The 26,068-nt window shown below is 40.5% G+C and overlaps 1 protein-coding gene across 1 annotated transcript; it reads right to left on the minus strand.

Annotated features, from left to right (window-relative positions):
• Positions 1–10,891: 10,891 nt before the first annotated feature.
• LOC118791383 (G-protein coupled receptor 26-like) lies at positions 10,892–15,914 on the minus strand. Its single transcript, XM_036548767.1, has 3 exons — positions 15,139–15,914; positions 12,653–12,766; positions 10,892–11,177 (listed from the first exon to the last, which is right to left on the minus strand). The coding sequence occupies exons 1-3, from the start codon at positions 15,807–15,809 to the stop codon at positions 10,892–10,894; spliced, it is 1,071 nt and encodes a 356-aa protein (XP_036404660.1). The 5' UTR covers positions 15,810–15,914.
• Between the last annotated feature and the right edge of the window lie 10,154 nt (positions 15,915–26,068).

Here is a 26,068-nt window from a genome sequence, read left to right on the forward strand (position 1 = left end):
ATGCCTTTGAATACATTAATCAATGCCCAACCTTACAGAGTACTGATAAATTATTATAGCTGAAGACAGTTAACCGGGTATGTTGATTTTGCAGTGCTACAGACAATAAATATGCCATGTGAAATGAACTTGGACTCGCTTCATACCTATGGGATATTTACAGGATCTGTTCATTTTGTGCATTCAGAATTTTAAGTAACACATAATTTATAACTGTAAAGCTTTATAAATGCAATTGGTCAGTAGGCATTATCTATTACGTGTGTATGCAGAAATCCTACACAGCTATAGCACCTTACTATTAAGGGATTGCAACATTAGTGTAGTGTCTACAGCAGGTGTTCTCAAGTCTGCTTACCAAACCTTTACTCACTCAGCGCTCCTTGTTGGTTGAAAATCTGGTAAAAGCATTTCTATGTTCATTCAAAAAATACGTGAAAATCTTCTTTCTTTAGCAATTCTTTTTGCTGGCAACAGGGGTTATTAATAATGAATGTCCAAGTATTATGTAATTTGATGAGCTCCAAAACTACACTGAATGCTGTGTGTGATGACTCATCATAATGCTATTCATACTATTGCACATGGGGTGATGGAAGTGTTAGTCAAGGATGTGAACATGCAACACAGCAGGTTTCACTTCCGTGTCTCTCCCTGGGCTTACCATTGAAACAGTTCATACGCGTGACGTCGGCATACTGCGTTCCCATGTTGCGTGCTTCCCAGCGTAATTTGCAAAACAGTTAAGAGCTGTATTCGTCATGTAAAATGCAGGATGTTTAATAGCGTGTTTGTTGCAAGTTCTTAATAAATTCAAAAGTATAAAACATAGTAGTGGTCAATGGTTTGTCTGTGTTATGTCTTTCTTTCACCTGCTGAACACATGGGTTACCTCTGACCCCAGCTTCAGTACTGATGCCTCACTCTCTACCACTGCAACCTCGCTCCATTTCATACATTGCCAAAATGGCTATTCGGCTCTTGTTGGGAGAGTGAGTCTGATCCAGAGTTTACAAAGAATGTATAGACTTTTTTTTAAGGTGTAAAACGCAGCATTAATGTCTTCAAGAAAGATGTTTTCTCTTCTGAAATCCCTGCCAACACATTTCCACAGCACAAACTGAGCAACAGAACTTGTGGAATTGACCTCAAAACACATGCTAAAGATTCCTATATCTAGCAATCATATGTGGTCCCTAATCAAGCTGTCAGTAATGGAGTGCATTTTCTCTGTGCATGTTCTTGGCTGGGCTGCCAGCCAATGTTCCTCAGTATATACTGTCAACAGAAATGTCTAAATGATATCAGCAAATAAAATGGAATAAAGTGGAAAGCTTTATACTAATACTGGGATCAGATAACTTGTCACCAATCAGCTTTATCTGCGAAGAATTTTGCTATGAGCAATGCAAGACTTATGTACATGTACAGCCAAAAGACGTAAGTCTTATGTTATGACAACCTGAAACTGAAGTTTCAAAACGATGTAAACAGCTTCCTACAGCAAGACCTGCCATCTGTTCAGCTAAACATTGAAAGAAAGTGAAATTGTCACAACGTTTCAGATTATATGTAATTCAACCTTACATAGAATCATTTCATCATTAAAAACATTTTAAAGTGATTTGAAGGCCCTCTTTGTAACAACGAAACAAGTAAATCAGAATATAAAAGTTCAATTTAACCATCATACAGAATTGTAAAGCATATTCCTATTTTTCATTTATTCTTTTCTTTTCTTGTACAATATCATGTCTACCCAGCTGTCTGAAGCACAAGGCGCTAATTACCCAGCATCCTCTGGTGCTGTCACGGGTGCCTGCACACCAGCTTCGAAAGGCAGCCGCCTCCTCATTCCGGGGCTCGCGAACCTGCAATTATGGGAAACCCTTAACTCCCGGCAGCATTTATTGTAACCTTCTGGGGTTATCAAAAAAGCGTGCCATACACCTGTCATAATTTCACAAGAGCAGTGGGTGAAAAATATGTTAAACAGTTACCAATTATCTCCTCTAGTCTCCCACCATTTGTTTTGGGGGCTATTTTACAGTTTTGAACTGTGCTCTTGCTCTTAATGAAGATTAAAATTTCTGTGAAATAATGGTACCAGTTTAAAAGGAAGTCAGAGTTGTCATTTTCTAAATTTGTTTGTCAAATCATATTGTCTTTAGCTTCACATTTTGTAGTTTAGTTGTGTAAATATTTGAGGGGAATTATGAGAAATGTTTGGTACAATGGTGTCATGTACATTTACTGTCAAAATTCCTGATTCATATCCCCAGCACTGGGCAAACTCAGATTGTTCACTGCTTTTTGGTACAGCATTGGCATTGCTCACTGCGTATCCATAGTGTTGTCTTATGCATAAGAAAAGTCTTATAGCCACGCTACTATGAGCAAAGAAGGCTTCTCCAGTATTTTTACCCAGTGGCCAACAGATTGCCCATAGCAGTGTGCTCACTGCACCACAGATTTTGCTCAATAAGCATCCATGTCACAGAATTAACACCCTGAAAATGCTGTGTTTCCACATACAGTGCCTCACAGCATCTGATGAGTTGTCACCTATATCCTATGAACTGCCGTGCTGTTGGAAGGTGGGAAACGTCCCGTTAAATGAGGGCCCAGACCAACTCTTCGATTTCAGACTCCCACATGGAGGGAAGCAGAGGTGTCCTGGAGACCGCTGCAATCGCTCCTGCGAGCCATAATGATATGCAGATGTGTGGGAAGAGGGAGACTCCATCTGACTTTGATAGCGGTTCAAAGGCCAACGCTTCCTCTGGAGCCGCTCCAGCCTTTGAAGTGAGCATTTGCCTGCCTGGATTTCACAAAAAAAAAAAAAAAGACTCTCCCTTACCCCCTAATTCAGCTGGCGTGCCTGTGTTGATAAATAGATTTAGGTACACAGATGACCTGATGAGGCATGAGACCGGCCAAACGTGGAGAGATTAGCACTTAAATAGAGATGAAGAGAGATATAAATGTCTCAGGAGAATAACTCTCACAACACGACAAACAAACTGAAGGAGTCAAACCCAGTCATTTTCCAATAAAGTACATTTTCAATGTCCTGAATTAAAGTTTTGAGTTTATTGTATATAGGGGCATTTATATAAGATTATTTAATTAACAACAGAGGTCTCAGTAGAAACAGTATGAAATGCCAAGTTTCAATGAGCTTACCAAAGAAAGGAATTTGCACACTTTTTGTACATTAAATAAAGCACAATTCCAAAACCTTGTTTATGCTGACTTTTTCCTTTGAAATTCTTTGAAGTAAAGGGTAACAAACCAAATGGTGTTCTGAGTGTTTGCCAGAGTGTCGCAAGAGGAAAACAACACCAGAACAGACACAGCATGTACAACTCAAAACAGCAGTGATTTTAGTCAGCAAAGTAAACAACAGCGCTACCATTGAAAACTATTTAAATTAACTAAACCAAACCAAACTAAACCAAACCAAACCAAACCAAACCGCTAATCACCTTCTAACCATTGTCTTTCCAATGCAAGAAAAAGTTATTGCAGGGCAAAGTGAATCAGGAGCAATTACCAAGTTCACTGATTAGGTCATATGAGTCTCTCCAAGTCTGTGATTGGGTCCTTCACCAGTTATGATGATAAATCCATGATCATGTGGAATGGAAAACAGGAAGTTATCTCTGAGTCCAGGCAAGCTCTGCCACCTGTGTGCGTGATTGGCTCAGCAATTCTTCTCAGTGCATCTGCATTGGTAGCTAGTTTACAGCAGTAGGTCGGTGGATATTGGTGACTCTTGGCTCAGCCTGAAATATGAGGGGCCAAACCGACGATATTCACTGCTGTTTCCTGGCGTTCGGTATATCACTCAAGTCAACGGTTTAACACATGTGAACACTGCATAAACCCTCCAGGTATGCGTAACATGGTGTGATGTCACTCATTGTCAGCCACTGCTGCTCCTTCATCGGCACCAGCAGCAGTATGCTTGCAGCATGATTGTCACACTGTTGATCCATCCAAACAAAAGTCAACAGCCGTGATCCATTTTCTAGGTGCAAGTTATTGTCATTCCATCATAATGGGTTATAGATTGGGGAACTGTCTCTACACCCATGACAGTCTCTCTCAAGAGTCTATAACAACAGAAAATCAGATGTATATGTGCCAAAGCTCTAATGGTTGTCTCTGTGTTAGAGCCCATCTAAAAATAAGACAGCTATAGTGTCAGGAAGCAGCTTGTGGAGGGAGAAAATCATTTTGGTAATCGCATCATTTTGATTACTTTATCTTGACTGCAGGATCTAAGGTGTTGGGTGCTGATTCAAATGGTTGTAACAACAGACTGAGACATATACAACAGCAGAAAAAGTCTCTTGATGGGAGACTGAGGGTTTCATGAACTCCCAGATGAACAGAATTTGACTGAGGATCTAGATAATGGCTTATCACTTGCCTAGCGTATCAGCACGTGTATCAACAGGTACCACCGACTCACGACACCGATCTTTGCTCAGCGGGACCATGCCAGTAAAAAAAAAAAGGACACCTGATGGAACTGCACGTCTGCCTTTCACAGATCATCCATCATCGCTCGCAGTGATTTAATGGGTGTTTGTTTGAGAGCACGGCATGAGAAGGAACAGCTGCCCAGAAGCAGCAGTTGTCCCTGCGACAGAGCCCGAAGCTCAGGCCAGCCTCCCCTGAAGGCAGCATCGAGTGCCAGAGGTGGGGATCATTGCTGGGAATGACTGTCGTTTACAGCTCAGGGTTGTGTGGCCGTTGTTGTCTTTTCATTACTGAGTGCAACATGGTGCTAGCAAACAAAGCAGGCCCAGAGGCAGAAACTGTTGCAGGTGGCAGGAAAACCAGGCTGCCTTTTCTTAGAATGACTGTGTTTTTCTAACAGCTTTCAGAGTTCTTTTACTTCAATACATGTTGCTCATGGACATCTGTAATTTGTAAACCATGACAAGCTCTTGACTCCACTCCACAAATGTCTGGCTTGATAGGTATAAGAGTTTGGAAGTTACTACCTAGGCAAGTACCTATTAGCTGACTAGCACAATAAATCAAGCTAGTTTATGTAACTAATTGTATGATGGATATCATCCATTAACCACCAGTGTTACTGTAAGTCATTAAAGTCTGCTGACAGCAGCAGCTAGAATTGTATTGTGTTTTTAGTAGTCACTGTGAACTACGAGATATTAATATATCATAAAATGACCTGTCATTTTCATTTTATCATAATTGGTTTGTTATCGCCTCTGCCTCGGATCATCCATGGTGGAACCATAAATGTAATGAATATTTCACCATGTGAGGAGAAAAGAATGTAGATATACATTATTTGCATATCTACTTATCATTTCATTATGCACACACACTGATAGCACATTTAACTGAAAAATCAAATACTTATAAAGAGCCACTGAAAACTATGCACATTTAAAACATTTCTGGTAAGAACAACACTCTCCAAGAATGGATCACTTTCATTTAAACATTACGAATTTATTTTGATAAATTTACAATAAATAGATTCCAACACTGTCTGCCTTTAACAAAAATATATATTACCATTTTTTTACATGGCTTCACACATCACGCACAGCAGAGGAAACTGAAAACACTTTTTATTGTTTTTAACAACACAAAATTATTCAGAGTGCCCGGAACCATGTAATGACCAAAATTGTCATCTGATAAGTTTTTTATGTTTACAGGGGCAGTCTGATTTTAGACATGACTGGTGAAGTACACTTATAGCTGAAGTGAAGGACTTGACTTTAACACAAAATATCTCCGTTATGCTTCCACTTGGCAAATGCAAGAGGAATAAGTTGATTTTGTATATAGAAACATGGACGTCTTTTATGAACGTCTGAGTTGTATATGTCAACAACTTTGGTTGCATCATTTTTGTTGTCACTGATAATGCAGAGAATTGAAAAAACTGAGGCATTGAGGCCCATATCATGGGTGCTTTAAGGGCCTGTCTTAACCTTAAAGAGCCCATTTATGGAAGTGGGCCTTCTTCTGTCATTCATTCATTTCAAGCTTGAAATTAAAGATAAAGGCTGTGAAAGTAACCAGGTAACTATCTGATATAGCTGCACAGCACAATAGAACCTACCAAAACATTTGCACTGCACCATCACAGCTTATGTAATAATTAAGGAACATACTCATGGTGTTATAATAATGAAAATAAGAGGTCATGTATGTATTTCATGATAATAATATTCATCATCATCATCATCATCATCATCGTCAGCAGCAGCAGCAGTAGCAGCGGCATGTTCAACTCCAGTCCCACCGACATCAGCAGTCATACCCCAATAGAGTAAACTGATGGTACTGACAGTTTCTTATTATATTATAAGATATTATATTATTAATATAATAATATTATTATATTAACGTTATTTTAAAGCAGTCAATACACAATGTAAACTGTAAAGGTATAATCTCTTTATCTCAGAATGTTCATATACAGTTTTAAGAATCCACTTATTACAACTGTAACCCACTATTAAATAACACTTTTGACAAGGTATTTATCTTAAATTACACTAGGTAAAATAATACAAGAAATATATGTCACTGTTCTTTCACCTCTTAAACACTATCATCAATAATACAACCTAATACTGTATTTAATGTTGGCAATTGTGAGCTAAATAGAGAACTACTTCACCATTTGTTCTACATGCTGATATTTCCCCCATTTTAGTTATCAGTAAAACATATATATCTAACCTCCTTTTCAGTGCAAAATGTCCACATGGATACAAAAAACATAACCAGTGCATACATGAGGTTACACAGACAAAGGATTATACAGGAAATTAAGAAATGAGAACCGATAAGGCAATGAATCATCCCCCCCTTGAACCATCACTTCAGTTTACCTGATGGTTTGATAGGTTTGACTTCACTCTTGCGAAAACATAGACTGAGGAGAAAGTACATTTGAAAGATATTAAAACGTTTAAGGCATCGGACATCCTTGTTTGTTCTTGAAACAAAATAAGACTAAACTGAAAACATTGCTTAAACACAAGTGCAGTTTTACTCTTTTCTGGTTAACATTTCAAAACTGAAAAAAAAAACAGCTTTAAATATTATGTAATATGCTGGAAAATGACAGCTCTCCACACGTATTGTTCAATATTTGTTCAACTGTATGCACAGTTAAACCAACATTAAGCATTGTAATATTCATTATTTCATAGTTATACTTTTATAACAGTCAATTTTTGATGTTTCAGGAATGAGAGCAATGTATTTCATAGCTAAGTATTTCACATTTACAATTTAACAACTTGTGTAATTGAGGGCCACGTGTCCTGTGATGGGTGCCCTTGAAGCACAGAAGAATTTTACAACATTGGAATACATACATGTAATACAAAGTCAGACTCACTTCAAATCTTTGTGTAAAGGTCTAAATTCAGTTTAAACATATGCACACCCTCAGATCTAAAACTCGCTGACCCATCCAATTCAATTTGTATTTTTTTAGCTACCACTTCAACTTCTGAAATGTTAAACCTCTCATAGCAGCAGATTCATTTCTGTTGATTAGTGAATAAAAAATCATTTTGAATTCAGTCTAGTCATAAGCATTTTCCTTTGCATTTCAGGGCTGTTTTAGTTTCTGTTATTTCTATCACATATAACCTGTCCTGATATGGGCTCCAGGACTGGGCACATTTTAGTCTCATTGTAATGTATTTTGTCCTTGTTCATTTCTCGCGCAACATTTCGAAATTGGTGCCTGCTGATATTAACAACGAAAGTATTAAAAATGCATGACACACACGCTCACACAGATTTTAAATGCTTTACATAATGTGGTGTCCAAAGTGCATTGCTGTTAGATAGTGTAAAGATGTTAAGTGGCGGAAAAGTGCAAAAAAGACCACATGATACAGCAGAGGCCGAATTGGGGAGCATTGGAAAAGGTCAGATCAGGAGAACGTTTTGCTACTGTGGTGGTAACATGTCACACTGCACACATCACCAACGCTCCTGACCAAGCCTGTCAAAAGCCCACCTCCTCACAGAGGCAGCTTCAACCGGCACAGTCTGGTAGGTTTTCTCCTCAGCATCTTCTTTTCATTCAAGCCTGTTTAATCGACGGCGTTCCTCGCCAGATCACTTCTGGCACTGGACGATTAATCTACTGATTCACTGGACGTCCTTTATTAATAAATCAACAGCTTGAGACTGATGGATCTGCACAGTGTGTTTGCTGAGTGTCAAAATGCCGCCTCTCTGTTATCCTGCGTTTGGTCTCCCGCTACGATGCTGTGACAGCAAACAACTCCACTTTATTGTCCAATGGGATACGCGCTTTCAAATTAAATCGGTGACCTCAATGTCACCCTTTTTGTACAGCCCACATGCGTTAGTAACTGTGAATAACAGGTGAATTAACCAGCAAATGAAACACACAAAAACATTAAGATGTAGCAACCCGGCCTGTTCGATTTTGCAACATTCCGTCGGTGATTCTTGCACTGGAGAAATCAGCAATGACGCTCTGTAGTTGCTACGCTTCTGCTGAGACTGTTCTCCTGTGGGATAATTTGCCATTCAAGCACAAAATAGATTCTGAAAAGTGCATCCGCCCGACACAATGCTCCACGTAGCTCGCCAGCTCCGAGGGCAGCAGAATCGCTTACCACACGCTATTATGACAGGTCATGGGCAAAAAAAAACAAGACAAAAAACTCGTTGACGCTGCAGCGTGAATTTTGTTTTCACCGATCAAATCTGAATATTCAGGCTTAAGATCGAGTTGAGCCTGCCACATGTGGGTCCAATCAAAAACCTTCTGATACAGAGGCTTCCTACTTCTGATACAGAAAATACGCAAACAAGGACAAACAAATCCGCCAAACAGGGACAAAACAGATATCCAAGTGCTTCTGCAAACACTTTGCTCAAAGACCCAATACTGACATTGTACTCATCACTTTCCCAAAAACTGCACTGTAAAGGCATAGAGTCATACATTTAACAAAAAACCGAAATATCAGCTGTGTTATTCTGCAGGCAGAAACAATACGAATGTTGTACATTAAAGTGGTTTAAGAAGCCCTTGAAAACTACATATATACAAAGAGTAAAGATGAACCTAATCTAGTAAATATCTAGCAATGGAGATATTACTTGGGCTCTGATTCCAAATTGCTCCTTCAGGGAAGCTGAAGGCAATGAATACTTTTGAACATCGCTGTTGTTCATTGGAGATTTTGAAAAATTTGGTCAACTGTGACTGGGAGAAAATATATATATTTGAGACATGCAAGATCTTGTAGTAGTTCACTCATCCATACCTTAGTTGCATGTTAGTTGACTGTAGCTGAGTTTGTCTGTAAATAGAGGCAGAGATTTTGTATTAATTGACTTACTGATTTGTTTGCAATAAACAGCCTGCGATAACTTTGTGTGGGCGTATTTTGTACGGATTCACTTCTGATTGTCAGTATGGAGGATGAAAAATAGCAAAAAAATCAAGCATTTCCCAATGAATCAAGTGAGGGTAGCGAGAAAGGCACACGATGTACAGGCTAAGGTCTGCTCTGTGGAGGCGAGTTGAGGCAAGCCCTGTCAATTATGCTACACTTGATCAAACAACCTGAGGGGCCAACTCGCAGCAGCAACATCAGCAGGGCGTGGGGGGAGGGGGGGTCTTTCCTGTTATCGTTTCGCCCCAGGATGGGCCATGTCGGTGGGTACGTCTGTTAATTGGTTTCAGAAAGCACTGACCATTTAACTGCGGAGAAGCTGTAAACTTTCCTCAGGTCATCCAGTAATGGGCCCCACGGATCCCTGTAGCCAATAATGACTGTTCCCCCAGGGGGGATACACCGCTCTTGGGTACACTGTCGCACTGCCATTGGTTATACGCTAGAGGACAAGGGACTTATGTTGTGGTGAACACCATCCCCTGGACCCACTGAGGTTTGTCATGGCATAAGTGACACTTCATCTGTGGGTAAGCAGAAAACCTGGAACATGGAACTTGAAGCAAACAAATAAAAACATGATCCTGGAAGGAGCATAAAATAACTACAGTATAGTAACAAAAGCTCAGAGGATTACATTTCAGCGTGTCTCTGATTCATAGAGTCTGTCATTCCAGGTTCTCTAGCTGAAGGCGCATCTTGTGGAAACCTTAGCGAATCTGAGGACAATTTGTTTGATGTGTGAAATAACAATGCAGTCATGAAAGTCACTAACCCCTCTTTTTTCATACAGTATTCTGATGGAGCTGATCTTTACTGCTACACCTCTGCACTGTTTCAAACAAAAGTTTCCTTTGGAAACAATTCAGGTCACAAAGTTCATCCTCCGTGGTTTTGCCTCACACTTCTAGGAAAATAAAAACTTCTGGGGACAAAATAAGGAGGCCAGACAATGGTGAAGTGTGAACTCTCCAGTGAATCCACCCTTCAGAAGGGAGCCTTCAAAATAACATTAACACGTTTTTTGTTGTTTTTGATTGGATTCTTCCAAAAAAACGATCAACGTCAATCGAGCAGCTGCGCTTCCCAGAGCAATCTCTTGCCTTGGGCACTGTGTGTAGGGGATCGATGTGCCTGGTGACACAAAGAAGGGGGATTTGGACAAGATCCGTTATGAGGATTGTTGCGAGTTTGCGAATGTTCAGCGTTCCGCCCCGTCGGTACGTGCCGTTCACAGAAGAGGGCAGAGGCTACACCCCGGAATCAGACAAAGGTGTAGATATCAAGATGAAAGCACTTTTAATCCCACAGCCCTCGTTACTGCATTCTGCCAATTACTCAAAACCAGTCTCGATCCCACAGACCTCGGCAGGCGACCGGGGCTCTCCGCCGGCTTGTCCTACATCCCAGCCCCCCCCCCAGAGTCACGTGCTCCTCAGGGGCGGCTCCTCGGTTGCGGTCCCTCGCGGCAGGGTCCCCTCGGCAGTCTGGACGATGTGGTTGCGGCCGTTCTCGCGCCGCCGCCGCCCGGACGCATTGAGCGAGCTGCGCTTCAGGATCCGGTTGATGATGTCGCTGCAGGTCTTCCTGTACTGGTGCCTCAGCAGGCAGTAGACGAAGGGGTCGCAGGCCGCCTTGCTGTAGGCCAAGCACTTGGAGGCAACTCCCCAGTGGGGGTTGATAGGCACTACCGGGAACAGCTCCACGATCCTGCCAACACACACACACACACACACACACGGAATGATGACATGAGGGAAACGCTCTGTGCTGCCCACGGTGACTCCCGGGATATCCGATATCCTGCCATCATCACTGGGCAAAAACAAACCAGCACCAGGAAAATTGCTGCCCCCACCTTTTTATTTTTTACTTAAACGGCATCTCTGTTGAATGCTTATTAGACTTTTTTTTCCCTCATTTACCCTGGGAGTTTAATTTCACATTCTTCAGTTGCTGTCATTTTTTTGGCACTGCAGAGGTTTTACAGTCAGCAAAGAGAAAGCTGAATAATGAACCCGAGGGGAAAATGCAACACGGTGAAGCAAATTCACCTCCTATAACAAGTCCAATTAACAGTATCCCTTATTTGATATAAGCCATGACTTTTAGGTTCATGTGAGGATACCATTCCTCTCTGCTGGAGACTAACAGCCAATTAATCCCAGTGCATACTCTATTCACAATTCATAGGTTTTGACCACATTACCAGATCTGGCAAACGATCTGGTAAAATGTCTATTACCTGTCTTTACAAATGTCTATTTTCCATTTAAATTTAAATAATGCTACTTTGTGAAACACTTTCACAGTCGAATAAAGAGTTATGACTAGTTTGCAAAGATGAAGACCCAGATCTGTAATTGAGGGAACTGTTCTCTCAGATTTATTCTGAGTATAGACAGAATATATCATCAGTAATTATATTTCACATTTTATTGACCTTTTTGCTATAAAAATGTACTAATGTACTAATGTATTTATATATATATATATATATATATATATATATATATATTACACTATTATTATTATTACTATTATTACTATTATTTACTATTTATCTCAGTACCTACCAGTATTTACCAGTATATACCATTATGTACTATACTTAACACTTTATCCCTTTATATAATACAATTCCTACCTTCCTTGTTTGGCGAGGACACTGAAGTTATAGCACCAACCAAGTTAAAGGAAAGCAATTCCACAGCTCCCTTGTGTTGCCTGACCTCCAATATTTATACTGAATATCTACTTAAGAGTCCTAGTACCACGCTGACTGTGTCACACACAAAGGGGCAAGAGGGAAAACGATGTGCCACCATCCTGTGTCAGTAAATCTTATCATATAGAACCATATGTGTGGTATAAGCTGGCAGGCAGATTAAACATTGTGCTTTTACTGACACTGCACGCATTCAGAGGCATGGGTTATAAGGACGAATGTTTTCTTTTTCATCGGTTTTGCAGCAGAACCGAGTAAGAAAAGAAAGTGCAAATGCAAGCCATGGGGTATCCATTATCACTAGGTCAGGCGATCTCGTTGCACGGATCTGTGGAGTTGGCGCTGGAAGCCGTACAGGGGGCTGAGTCGGAGGGGAGTCTCCCGGTGTAAGGCGGACAGGGCTCTGGGCCCGAAGGTCTCCGCGCTGGGTGATGAGTCAGCCTGGCTGGCGACTCACCTCGTTATCACATAAGGCGCGAAGCACAGCACGAAGGAGCCGATGAAGGTGCTGATCTTTTTTGTGGCTCTCTGCCTCCGCCTCTTCTGCTCCTCCAGGCACCGCTGTCGAACACTGCGCAAAGCACAAAGAGGCTCACGTCACAACAAAAACTACGAAAGGGAGGTGTGGTGCAATGTGAAAAGGGTCCGTCAGAGTGTGTATGTGTGTGTGCATGTGAGTGTCTGAGGGTGTATGTGTGAGATGGTTTCTGTGTCTGTGTATATGTGCATGGGAGAGTGTGTGTGTGTGTGTGTCTGTGTGTGCGTGTGTATGTGTATATATGTTTGTGTGTGTGTGTGTGTCTGTGTGTGCGTGTGTATGTGTATATGTGTGTGTGTGCGTCTGTGTGTGTGTGTGTGTGTGTGTGTGTGTGTGTGTGTGTCTGTGTGTGTGTGTGTGTGTGTGTGTGTCTGTGTGTGGGTATATGCCTGAGAAAGTATGTATGTCTGTGTGTGAATGTGTCTTTAAGCGTATATGGGTCAGATGGTTTGTGCACGTCCATGTATGTGTGTGAGTGTGTGTGTATTAAAGTGCATGTGTGTGTGTGTTTGAGTGAGAGAGTGTGCATATGTGTATATAAGAAAGCGTGTGAGTATATGTAAAAGAGAGGGTGAAAGAGAATATCATACACATGGAATAAAGACATTACTCCTCTTTGTAGTCCAGAAACACAGTGCTCTCCTGCTTGATCTCTGCATGGCCACAAAGCAAAACCAGAAGTTCTGATATATTGCTGTGACTTTGATATTTCTAACACACTAAAAGCAGGACTACAACATGTCTACATCTACGATTTAGATGCAAAAACTGTGTTAATGAGAAACTTCCTTTTGTATTGCACTTTCGTTAATTTCAGACAGATTACAGCCAACTTCCTGAGGCTAACTGTCATGGCCTTCATATGTTGGATTATATTTTATTATATCTGGGCTTTTGCACTGCTGTATACATAGTGCACTATTTGAAACTATCTTTATATGCATGTGCATGGGTGTCAGTTTGTTATGAAAAGTGCTGGGGACGAGGATGGGTTTGATATGTTCACACCTTTTTAAAGTGGTGGGGACGAAATGGGCCACGACAAAAAGTGGTGGGGACATGTCCACAGCGTCCCCAGCGTAAATGACACCTATGTGCATATGCATGCAAATCACTGCCCATACTACTTTTTACCAATGGTTAGGGAATTAGTGTTGGAAGCAGCCCCAACAAACGGATGTAGGACTGTAATGTATGCAGGGGCATGTGAATTGTATGGCTAACATCCAGTTCACATTACTGTACATTATTGGAATTGAACTTTTAGTTTTTGAATTTATGCCTTGTGTCGTAAACGTCATGGTAAAGTTATTTCAGTGTAATTAAATGTGCCACTAAATGTGCCACAACTTCATATTAAACCTTATCTTGCTTATAAAAGGCATCTTTTGTTGCCTATTTCAACAAACGTACAGTATTCAGACCTTGTTTCTCCGAGTGAATGAGTATTCAACATCACTGAAACACTGAAACGTTATTTCTTCTGTACTTTTTGTCATAATTATTTGCCATAAATAATCACCAGAGGTGCTTGTAAGCATTATTTTATGAGAACAAACCCTACGCCTACTTAAAAGGAGAAAGGAAAACATCTTTAATTATCTGGACCACGCTCGGATGTGGTATGATCAAAGTGGTTTAGAGTCAAATAGCGAGGGTCGTTGTATGCATAATTTAGTGTCATTTTGTGCTTTTTGCGTGTTACAGAATAGGATTCACCATTACCACTCAAAGATCGCTTCTGTTAGAAAAGGCTGTTTTACGGTGACTTCAACTCAACTCAGTCGTTTTCTAAAATCTAGTGGGGCACACGTAAAATAGTGTAACCTAACATTTTCTGAAGTGAATTTTTTAAAAAAGGTCGCTCGATTTTAAACCTCCGAATTAACACGTAACATATGAAATTCAAACCGTGGAATACTGGATTATCTTCCTCGCCTCTGTGAAGTTTGCCTTTATATATTTACAGTACTTAGGCTAGATGCTAAGCCGGTGTCGTTTATCTGTTAATTATGTTTAAGAAATATAAAGATAGCAAATATAATGGGGGATTAAACTCCTCAATATTGACTATGACAATGTGGCACTAATTAATATACAATGTCCTATTACAAATGAACATTACATACACTTAATACAAATACACTCAATACATGTACTGGGAACTGTCTACTTGCTTAATACAGACTGGAGACCTAAAGATTGCACACTGCTGCAGAATTAAATCTGAATAATATAGTATATTATTTACAACACTCACAAGATTTCTGAATACAAGAATACTGACGATGGCCGATGACAATTTGGGAAAGTATAGCTCATGACAGACACGCACAAATGCAAACCGGACAGATACTGCAACCATTTTTTTGCATACGGAACGATCTCCACAGAAGACCTCTTACCTTGGATGAATGTCCACGAGAAGCACTAACGTCTGCATGGTTATAACGTCTATCCGCTTACAATGGAAACGAGCCACTTTGAGCACTTTAAGGTACGTAACGCACAAAACTATCAAAGACAGGAGAAACGTGAGCGCGTGGAAAACCACCGTAAAAACAACGAACTGGGTCCGACTGCCGCTCGCTCTCGCATTGCAGAGCGTGCAAGAGGCGTAAAGTTGATGGTATCCCACCCATGAGAGACAAGCGGCCACTGTCGAGAAGCACACGGAGTGTACCCACGTGTAGCCGAGCACGAGAGCCGCATCTCTGTGGCGCATTTTGGAGTGGTAGCTCAGAGGGAAAACCACGGCAATCCACCTGTCGATGCTCAGCGCTGCCATGCTCAGCATCGAGTTTGTCGTCAAAAAGGTGTCCAGAAAGCCAACGATCTGACAGAAGCCCTGGCCGCCGGGGTGACCCTTGTTGACGAGTCCCACCAAAGTCAGAGGCATGTTGGACACAGTTAGCAACAAGTTGCAGAAGGTCAGGTTGAGGGTAAACAATGCCGGCACTTGCTTCCGGATCTCCGGGCCATAGAGAAAGCAGATCAGCACCAGCACGTTGGACAGCAACGACACTATGATGACTACTACAACCAGTAGGGAAACAATTACCTCCGCTGTGTCCATGGTGTGTCCCGCTCAAATATCCGGAGTTGCGATAATTGTATCCAGCCACGCGCAGCGGTTGCAGAATGGCATGGTGTGAGCCGCGAGACGCATCAACCCACCGTGCCCAGATAGCCCCTGTTATTTTCCAAGGACCAGATCCGCTTCTTTCCACGTCACCGCCTTCAGCTTTGTGTGCGAAGCAGCGGGGATGCCCATCAAGTTATGAGACATCAGGAGTAATCAGGAGGGCTACAACGCAAAAAGGGTATGTGTGGCTTGTGCACATAGGCAGTTCGTCGGTCCGTAAAAGTGCATTTATCCAGTCTTTTTTTTTCTTGCTTCTCCACGAACGTCTTATGGCACTGCCCCCGCAGTGGTTCGCCTCTTACGGTGTGCGCTCGTAAGAAGCTGTCTTGTGCTCTCACATTCTATTGCTATTACTGTACGTTTTCCAAAATCCTGTTCAGAAAACAGTGTTTTCTAGGATTAAAATACTCAGCTATTAAAATATTTGAAATATGATTAAAAAATCTATTTGAAATACAGTTACATTTCTCCCATTCTCTCCCTGAACACCGCACACGACAAGTGTGACTGAAAGAGTGAATCCTGACATACCCAGTGCAAAGAGAGCAAATCCCTGTGCGGTGTAAATCTGCTAGAGAAACGAAGAATTCCAGATGCAATCAGTTTATTATTCATTTGTTTGCACGATGTTCTTTCCTCGGGACTGGGTCAAAACAGAGAGAACCCCCTCACGCATCCAAATATATTATGCACCTTTAAAAGCACATGTTTGGAAATCCCCAGCTGCCACCAATTCAGGGGATATGAGTACCAAGCTTAAAGAGGCCTTGAAACACCTTTTTGAGACAATTGGGAAAAGTGACCTGGGTTTTGAAAGAGAAATCTCTGCACTGTCTGAAGAGAATACACTGTAAAATATATTGTGATCCACATATTCATGGTTGGTGAATAGTCATTCAGTTGCTTCATGCCCTTGAAATTGATGTATTACACGCTATGCAATTTTGTCAAAAAACACTAATGAAGTTGGCAAATTGATGCCATTTCCTTTTACATGGGTGCCCTTCAAAATATTTATCCCATAATATTTATAGCTGTCAATCAGCTAGCTAGACCAATTTGTTTTAATTGCCATTGATAAGGCTGCTTTCCGCATGTGAAGAAAAAACAAGGACCATTATTTTCAGAACAATAACACAAAATATGCGCAACAGGGATAATTACATTGGGATGCTAGTATATGACTAGAAGAAGAAGAAGAAGAGAATCAGAACATTTCAGCCCCACCTAAAAGCTGTCACTGGTTTTGTCGCAATGCCAATTGGAAATACACCCCCCCTCCCCCATTATGATTACCAGGGACTGGCGATTTGTCAAAAGTTCTTAATTTATTTACAATATAAACATGCAATGTACAAGAACAAGACAATTGACACACCATCAGGCTGACTTGGGGGAATTACTCAGCAGTTACTTAACAGCATTACTTAGCAGACACCCTAAGGCAGGATTGCTTTGCACACAACGGCCACTGTTACCTCTGATAGTTTACTACAGCAATTCAGGGTCAGCACCTTGCTCTCAGCAGTGCCCTACTGAGGATTCACATCTGAGGCCTTCAGGTGATTAACCCTACTGGGGTGGCAGTGTAGCATAGCAGTAAGGAGCAGGGCTTGTAACCTAAAGGTTGCTGGTTCGCTTCCCCACTGGGCCACTGCTGCTGCACCCTTGGGAAAGGTACTTAACCCAGAATTGCCTCATATCCAGCCCTATAAATGGATAACATGAAAAATTGTAACCTATGTAAGTCTCTCTGGATAAGAGCATCTATTAAATGCCAATGATGTAATGTAAATAATAACTCCCCAGTAGAGAGCTTTCAAAAACTGGTGTTTTAAGTCTCACTAGGTCATGAGAGTTGCATAACTCTGACTAATGGTTGTGTTCATTGACTGACACTACAACATCAGTGCGTGCTCCTAGAAAAAGCAACCCATTCCTTTTGCTGGCTGAAAATGCCGCACATAATTAAAGAAAGATAAGCATGGCGTAATCTTAATTCTGTGAGAGCCATGTGATGCAGTGATTAAAGATCAGTGCTATCAACCAAATCAAAGCCTTGGCGTCTGCTGCTGCTGTTAGTGAGGTATGTTAACTGAACTGTTCCAGTAAATGTCCTTGTGGATGAAACGTAATCTGTTCAGGATAGGGCTGTCTATAAAGCAAACAGTCAAATAAAGATGCTTTCTAATGCTTTGAACTGTCATTCTCTCGATAGCACAGTTTTCGTTGTTGATGCGCATCTTGTCGCTGCCTTGTTTGTCGGCTTCACGGAGTCGCTAAAAACGTTAGGTTTTGAGGCACTCAGATAAAGCTTCCACAGCGTCTGGCTCTATGAAAATCCGTGGGAGGACGGCTCGATCACGCGGCGTGTCCTAAAGCCATGGGAACCGATCCAAGAGCTCTGCACGTGAGCCGCCAGCGTGAGGAATCCTCCGTGCGTGTGTGTGTGTGTGTGTGTGTGTGTGTGTGTGTGTGTGTGTGTGTGTGTGTGTGTGTGTGTGTGTGTGTGTGTGTGTGTGTGTGTGTGTGTGTGTGTGTGTGTGTGTGTGTGTGTGTGTGGGCAGAAAAAAGAAACGTTGCTGGCAAAGAGCGAGGAGTGCTGTGAGCGTTGTTTACATTCCTTCACTGTCTCAGGTTCTGAAGTGGAGATAGCGCTGCACGTTTATTGCCGGAACCCACGGCGTAAAATACTCTGAAAGCCGCTATTCCAGGACATTCCTTTTGACCGGTTAATTGGACGTAACGGAATACTCGGCTGACAAAAGAACTTCATTTACCTTCCGTTAGCTCACACGGCTACTACACCTGTGCATCTTAAGTCCAAACGAACATTTTTAGAAATAAATAAGACTACAGAGAGAATAATACAAAACTCATCAATACCATTGTTTGTTTTCATGTATTCTTTGATAATTTTCCACATGGCCACATAAATATAATGAGAAGACTCGGTGCCAGAGTTTTGCAATAATATAGCATGGCCACTTACAATATATTAAAATTGCTTAGCAAACCCTCCAGAGCGATTATATAGTTTAACGTACCATTTTATACTAAAACCATTTATTAATCTGGATATTTACTGAGGCAATTGGGTTAAGTACCTTGCCCAAAGTAATAAATCAGTGCCACACCAGGGAATCGAACTGGCAACCTTCAGGTTACAATTGTTTGTGTTCCGGTTTGTTTTAATCCACACCATTCTCTGCAGTCCAAAAATAAATAAATAAATAAATAAACAAATACGATGTGCCCCCAAAGGCAGTATCGTTCACCATTGTAACGTCAAGGAGAAATAAATATGTGTTAATATTTATTGTACTGAATTGAATAAACAGTGAAAATATCAAATGACCAGAAAACGGATTTATCTACATTGACGACACAGCTTTCCATTTAAATTATCCTATTATTCTAAATTATTGCTGTAGTGCCGAACAATGGCACCGGGTCAGTACAAAATAACAGCGTCGGAAAAGGCTTCCAGATGAAGTTGTCGAAATGCCGCTGCGCTTCACTTTTGGCTGCGGGGAGCCCCGTTACGTTCCGTGCCCTGGCAAAGGGAATTCAGCAAAGCAAGGACAGCCGGGTCAGCCGTGCTGCAGAGCTCCCCCCAAACCCCCCCACCTACACACACCCCCCCCGCAGGGCTGCACTTCCCAGTGCTCCTCTGGGTCAGACTAAGACTCCTCAAGGCTTCGCTTAGAGTGGGTGCTTTTCCAAATTATAGAGTTTCACATGATGTAGCAATCACCCTGCAGAGAGAGAACCAGCAAGAGCTGTCACGCAAGGATGTGTACAGTTCACCACGTTCTGGGAAACGGGAACGCTCCCCGGTGGGTGAGCATGCGGTGTCATAGAGACCTCCACCTCTTAATGACAAACTATCCAATTGCAGAAATTGTTGTCCAGTGTTATGAGCATGAAATTAATATGCACAGAACAGGGAAGCTATACAAAAACAGCTTTAACATTATGTCAAAACTTGCCTTTAAAAAAGTGGACAGGATTTGGTGACAGAATTGGTCAATACCACTGACCCACTTAGAGCATTTCACTTCTACTATCACTGCTATTGCTTGCTGAATGTGAAATACACCACTCCAGTTATCTTTTAAAGATAAAGAGAGATGCTTTAGACGAACTCTGCCTTTACAAACATAACAAAGAAAGGAATAAATTGCTTATAACATTCAAATTCTTTGAGACACAGCTTTACAAATCCATGTAATATACTCTCCACAGCTGTTATTAAGCAGATAGTCATGTTGGAATAATCTGTGATTCAGTGCAATGCAATTCATTTAGGGTTGCTGAAATGTACACAGTTCTCCATATCTTTTAAATTACGCTTTTGATTGCCTGTTTATTTTTAACTGTCTCCACTGTCCTTGAGAGTTTTTGAAGTAATGCAGTGGGAGAAAAGCGTATCAAAGGTTTCACTGCATGTAAGTGTGCATGCATGTCAATGGGGTTTTGCATAAATCACCTTTGTAGCAAAGATCGCACTTGACACTACAAGCGAGAAAAGGTGACAGTCCCTGAGATTAGTTTTTCTGCAGCCAGCCCCGCTGCGTGACTAAGAGGTTTGGATCTTATAGCTGAAATGGCAACATGCTTGCGACATGGGCAGTGTGGATTGAGTTATGGCTAAGCTGGCTGAGTTCATGGCTGAGTTATGGTTAAGGTTCACTCACACTCCTTGGTGTACACTGGAATCAAGGGTTGAGATATAACCAACTATACATCTAAGTTGGTGATTTTGTGAATTATTTGTGCAAAGAGTAATGCTATGCAAATTGCTGGTTGTGTGTGTCTGGATATAGAAATCAAACAATTATTTGTACAGAACTCCTCCCCTGAGGACTACATAGAGCAGACTTCTGGATGTTTAACAGCATGTTATTTATAAGATTATTGATAACATGCATAAGACAAATTGATTTTGAACAAGTGAATTGATCATTTCTTCTTTCACCTTGATGTCACTCAAAAACGATATTCAGGTATCATCCACTGATGAAAATCACAAAATGATTGTGAGAAAACTGGCTCTGTGGTCTTTGTTGTGTGTAAATATGGTGCAACCTCTTTGGCTATGAATTGCCTTATCATATTTGGTGGTTTGTGATTATCTGAAATCAGAGCGCTTTGAGGATTGTTATGTTTACTATCTTTGAAGGGGGATCTCGAGAATCTAAGAGCTTGCCTTTGAAGATAATACCTCTTGTCAGAAGATTTAAAAACTGCAGGACCTAGACCGAACTGGATGGCAGTTGGAGTGCTAGCCTCCAGCAGTCGTTGCTTTGGCCGTGACAGTTTGGGTTAGAATTATCTGCCAGGTCCAATTCTCCAGTTGACTTGGTTTAAGATTGGCGGGTTATAAAGGCATTTCACATGACCAACATATGTTTTACTACTATAATTGGCTCCCCCTAACTCAGAACTCATTTTTTAACCAGCACAGGAAGTGTGTTATATCTTCAAATCTAAATTGCTTATAGCTGCAGTTTTCCAATAACTCAAGTCCCTGTGAAGGGTTAGAAATGACAGCCACATTAAACAGCAACAACAGGCTGCTTTTGACTTTGTGCTGCCAGTTTGTTTTGTATATGCAATAGGGAAAAGCATGGGGGATAAGGATATGCTTCAAAATCAAGAAGAACATAGAAAAGACACAGTAAATCACAGAGCTTTGCTGTAGGAGATAAAAAAATTGACATAGTCAGAAGAGAGAGCCAGTTCAAATCCTAAGCGGGTGGTCTTTCAAGTCAGTAAAGAAATTGATTCTTCGGTAAATGTATTCTTGAGTTGTTGTCAAATGCAAGTCGGCTGGTGGTGTGTATGGCCAATGAGAGGTCAGGTGTGAATTTTTAAGTATATTACATTACATGATTGTCATTTTTCAGACACTTTTATCTGGAGCAACTTACACAGGTCACAGTTTTTACATGTTACCCACACCTCCATCCATGGTGTTGGTGGCAAGGTGAGAAGGTGAGGAAGATTAGGAAAACATGCAACTCCACCAGCTTGCTTAAGTGGGCATTAAGACATTTAAAAATAAATTTTAAAAAATGAAGCAAGACATCTGTAGAGTGGAGCTGCACCTCAGCATTTAATAAATTGTGGGAATTACAGGTCACAAAACCCATTTTTACATGTGGGGCTAAAACATCAAGCAACATCCCAAAAGAGAAAAGGTACAACTTCCAGGCATTCTATGCAGTTTCGAGTCACTCTCTGAACAAATGTACAGCAATGCTTATAACCACTCCTTAAGAGGCAGGACAAAATAACAGACAGACTGTTGCAATCCCCCAGAGGAGCCCTGAAAACGATCATGATTTTAATTTTGAATTTTTCATTGACCTACAGATACCATGTAATGTCATATCGTGTCATTTTATGCTTTTTTTGTTCTGTGCACATAGGCTGCTTTTCTTCTGAGCATGCCGTTTGATGCTGCCATAAAGAGACGGCAACAATAAGGATATGCATTCAATATACATACATATAAAGGCAGATGGCTAGCCAAACTGATTTCAATCACAAAAATAGATGCGATGATGTTTTGTTACTTTATGGTAATGTATAAAAAGGCTTGCCTATGAGATTTTACATGATAATGGAGAACCATTTATAGAGGCCTGAAATTCACAAGATTGTTGCCATTATATTAGCACATCATTATGAAAACTGAGGTCTGAAATGTAGTCCTCTGTGAATCGTTTCATCAGAGGCCCTACTAGTGTCATCTGCAGAGTATCAAGTCAACACCCTTTTTTAACAGATTTGTTGGTCCAAATCTGTTAGGCTACTGAAATGACTGTTAAGGTCAGCTGACTCACTATACTGTACAAATCATGCAAAAATATTGATATATTTAAGATTATGCCATTGGTTTAATTTATCAATACAAAACATCAAGATTCTAATAAGACTAATAAGTGCTAGGAAGTTTAGAATCTAAAACTGTATAAGCAGATCTTCTGGGTTCAGTCTCTGTTGAATCAGAAGTGTTGTGTGTTTGTCTTTTCACTATATCTTGCTTCAAGTTCGACATTTTTTCCCCTATGTTCTGTTAACCTATCAACATAATATAATTATAACCTACATTGGGTTTCTGCTATGACTATACATTACACATGTAGCCTCCACTTTCCCCTTTAATAACATGTGATTGCTAAAATCGTTAAAAAAATAATAGATATATTTTTTTCATGTCTGTGACATATAGTCTAGACGTTGAAACTACAGTGAAAGGTGTCAGTTATGTAATGTTCCTGGTATGATATCTATATTTTCACTGTCTATTCTTGCTGAGAACTGCTTACCTCACGCGTGAAAAATAGGCTCCATGAGGAAACTGAGACACGTGTCTCACGCAGGCTGTGTGGCTGCTCTAACCTGTTAACATGGGCGCCGAAATGAAAATCAAGACGGTCCGCGACCGTCATGCACACGCGATGGAACTAGTGTGGCCCCGGCCTTAGGCTATGGAAAGCAGACTACTTGAAAACAATGATAAAAGACACAGTGAGGCAGCCATGCAAAGAGGAAATAGCTTCAGAGCTTTCAGTGGCGTTCATGCATTTCGGTACACATTTATTTACTCTTCTCAACTAACAGAGAGATAACTTTTCATATAATGTGAGATACTGTACCTTTTCATATCTGTCTGGTTCTTTTCCACAAATGCCATTAACGTCCTCCACTAAGGGCAAAGGAGTGGAATAAGGCATATTTTCACAAACCAGATTCTCAAATAAAATTAAGAATTTGAGTATTTCATATTACATTTATAAATCAGTCAATGTGTATTTATTACAGTAGATTCTTTGATATTCACTCTGGAGTGAAAATCAAACAACAAGTTACAGCAAACCACATCACAGTGAAATAATTATTGTAGTAGACTTACACTTCAAAATTTATTTCAGTGTCAGTGGTCATTTTGTGCCAATGTTCCTGATCTTATATCTCATGGATATGCTTTGAATGTGTCTATGTTGTCCTTGTAAAACACTCTGGACCTACCAAATGCATAAATAAATAAAAAAAAACAATTAAATTATTATTATAATTAATTAATAAAATCCAATTATTAAATGAAAACCATGGAATGAGTCACCCTCACAGAAATGTGTGTGGAGGCATTTGCAGTCTCTGTCTATGATAATACTGACTGCGCTCCTCATGTAGCCAGGTTCCGGTATAGGAGCTGGATTTGTGACTGAAAGGTTGCTGGTTCTATTCCCTGGTGGGGCAAGGTACTTAACCCAGAATTTCCTCAGTACATACCCAGCTGTATAAATGGATAACATGTAAAAAATTGTGTCCTAAGTCATTCTGGATAAGAGCATCTGCTAAATGGCAATAATGTAATGTAATGTAGAAGGAATAGAATTTGGCATTAATCTCAGATTTTACCCAAGTATAACTGACAGAGAATAATAGCCCAGACTATGACTCAGTAAGTCCTATGAGGGCAGACAAAGCTCTGGGAAACCCTTTCAGATCTTTAGCGAAACAATCATAGATGTGCATTAGCCTCCCGTGGAGTCATGAGAAAAGTTAAGTTCCAGGTTTCAAGTTTCATGAACCGCAGTGAAACAAATTTCAGTTCTGCCACACACAGAAAAAAAGAGTCTATTCTCTGAGCTCAGTTTAGAAATTTGCGAGAAGCAATGGATGTCAGAAGCAAATGGAATCTCAATTGATGTGGATCGAAATGTAAAAAAGACCCACAAGAAAAGGGACTGTTTCAATTACAAAAAAATTGCACCAAATCATTAATACTACAGCCGTGGAGGGTAGGATTGTGTTGAAAAAAATCGATATAATCTCTTTAATTTACATTTGAGTGTTATTTTCAGCCCTTCTTAGTGTTTGATTCAAGGAGGACCTTTGAAACAGGATTTGAAATGGCTGCATTTAGTTAATGATATGGCATTACCAGCCTCTGTTTAGGTGAAAGGGATACTTTGTAATTACCTTTATTGAAAAAAGGAAGAACATCCGCAGCCATTTTGTGTCTGGGGAACTCTGCAGGAGCCAATCCTCTTGCCTCTCATATCAAGTCATCTTAAAGACAGAACAGATCAGAAATACAGAATAGGCAGTATGACAAAATAATGTTGCCAGCACTGGGAGCCTAATATCTCTATGTATTTCATCCTTTCATAACTCTTGGTCATGTTATGAAATGACATCAAATCTGTATAATTGAATATTGGATAACTACATGCTGTTTTATTGTATTGCATACAACTTGTATCTTAATCCAGCTGTTCGTATTCTGTTTAAGTGCTTAATGGAACATCACTCAAATAAAGTAATTATCAGAAGTGGGTCACCACGGCTTTGGCATATTTGATTGGTATGAATAATGCAGGAAGAGTAAAAAATTGCCAGAATGTGAATGTGTTCTAAACCAAAATATTAGCAAGCACCTTGAAACATCCTGGCAAATAAACATAATGTGGTAATGTCACATCTGCAAGTAAAAGTGAAGTCACTGGGATTGTGCACTAGCCAGCAACTCCCTCATTAAGTCCACATGGCGTATAACATCATTTGCTCATCACAGGAAATCTCCAGAACGTGCTCAAGTGGGATTTGGGTGGAAATGACTCAAATGAGGTGGCGTTACACTGTACATATGGAAAAGCTAACAAGTCGCTGCATACATCTGGTAGTAACATTATGCTTTTCAGTCTAATTAACCAGCTCAAGCAAATATTGCGATGACTGCCCCTACTAATCATCATTTGCACAGCATATTTATAACCATTTGATTATATTGGACTTTTACAATAAATGAATCAATTCTGACTGTATAACATGAATCCTCACAAGGACAACTGAAAAATAAAACATACGTACATACACAAGCAAACAAACACACATACACAACATAGACACACACCACACACACACTTACACACACACACACACACACACAAAGATTGCAGTGCATTGTCATCTTAAGGTGAACGCAAAAAGTTCATGTCTACATAATTCTGAAGGGGATCGGCTAATAATACATCACTGCTCTCTCTCTTCACTTGTGTGACTGAAAATGAAAGTTATGATAGGTGGCGTATACACACACCCCTCAAGTTCTGCAGCATATCCTCTTGCTATTTGCTACTCATTGATTTTCCGATACCATTTCTCACATA

This window comes from Megalops cyprinoides, chromosome 1, assembly GCF_013368585.1.
Source record: "Megalops cyprinoides isolate fMegCyp1 chromosome 1, fMegCyp1.pri, whole genome shotgun sequence".
Taxonomy (NCBI): Eukaryota; Metazoa; Chordata; class Actinopteri; order Elopiformes; family Megalopidae; genus Megalops; species Megalops cyprinoides.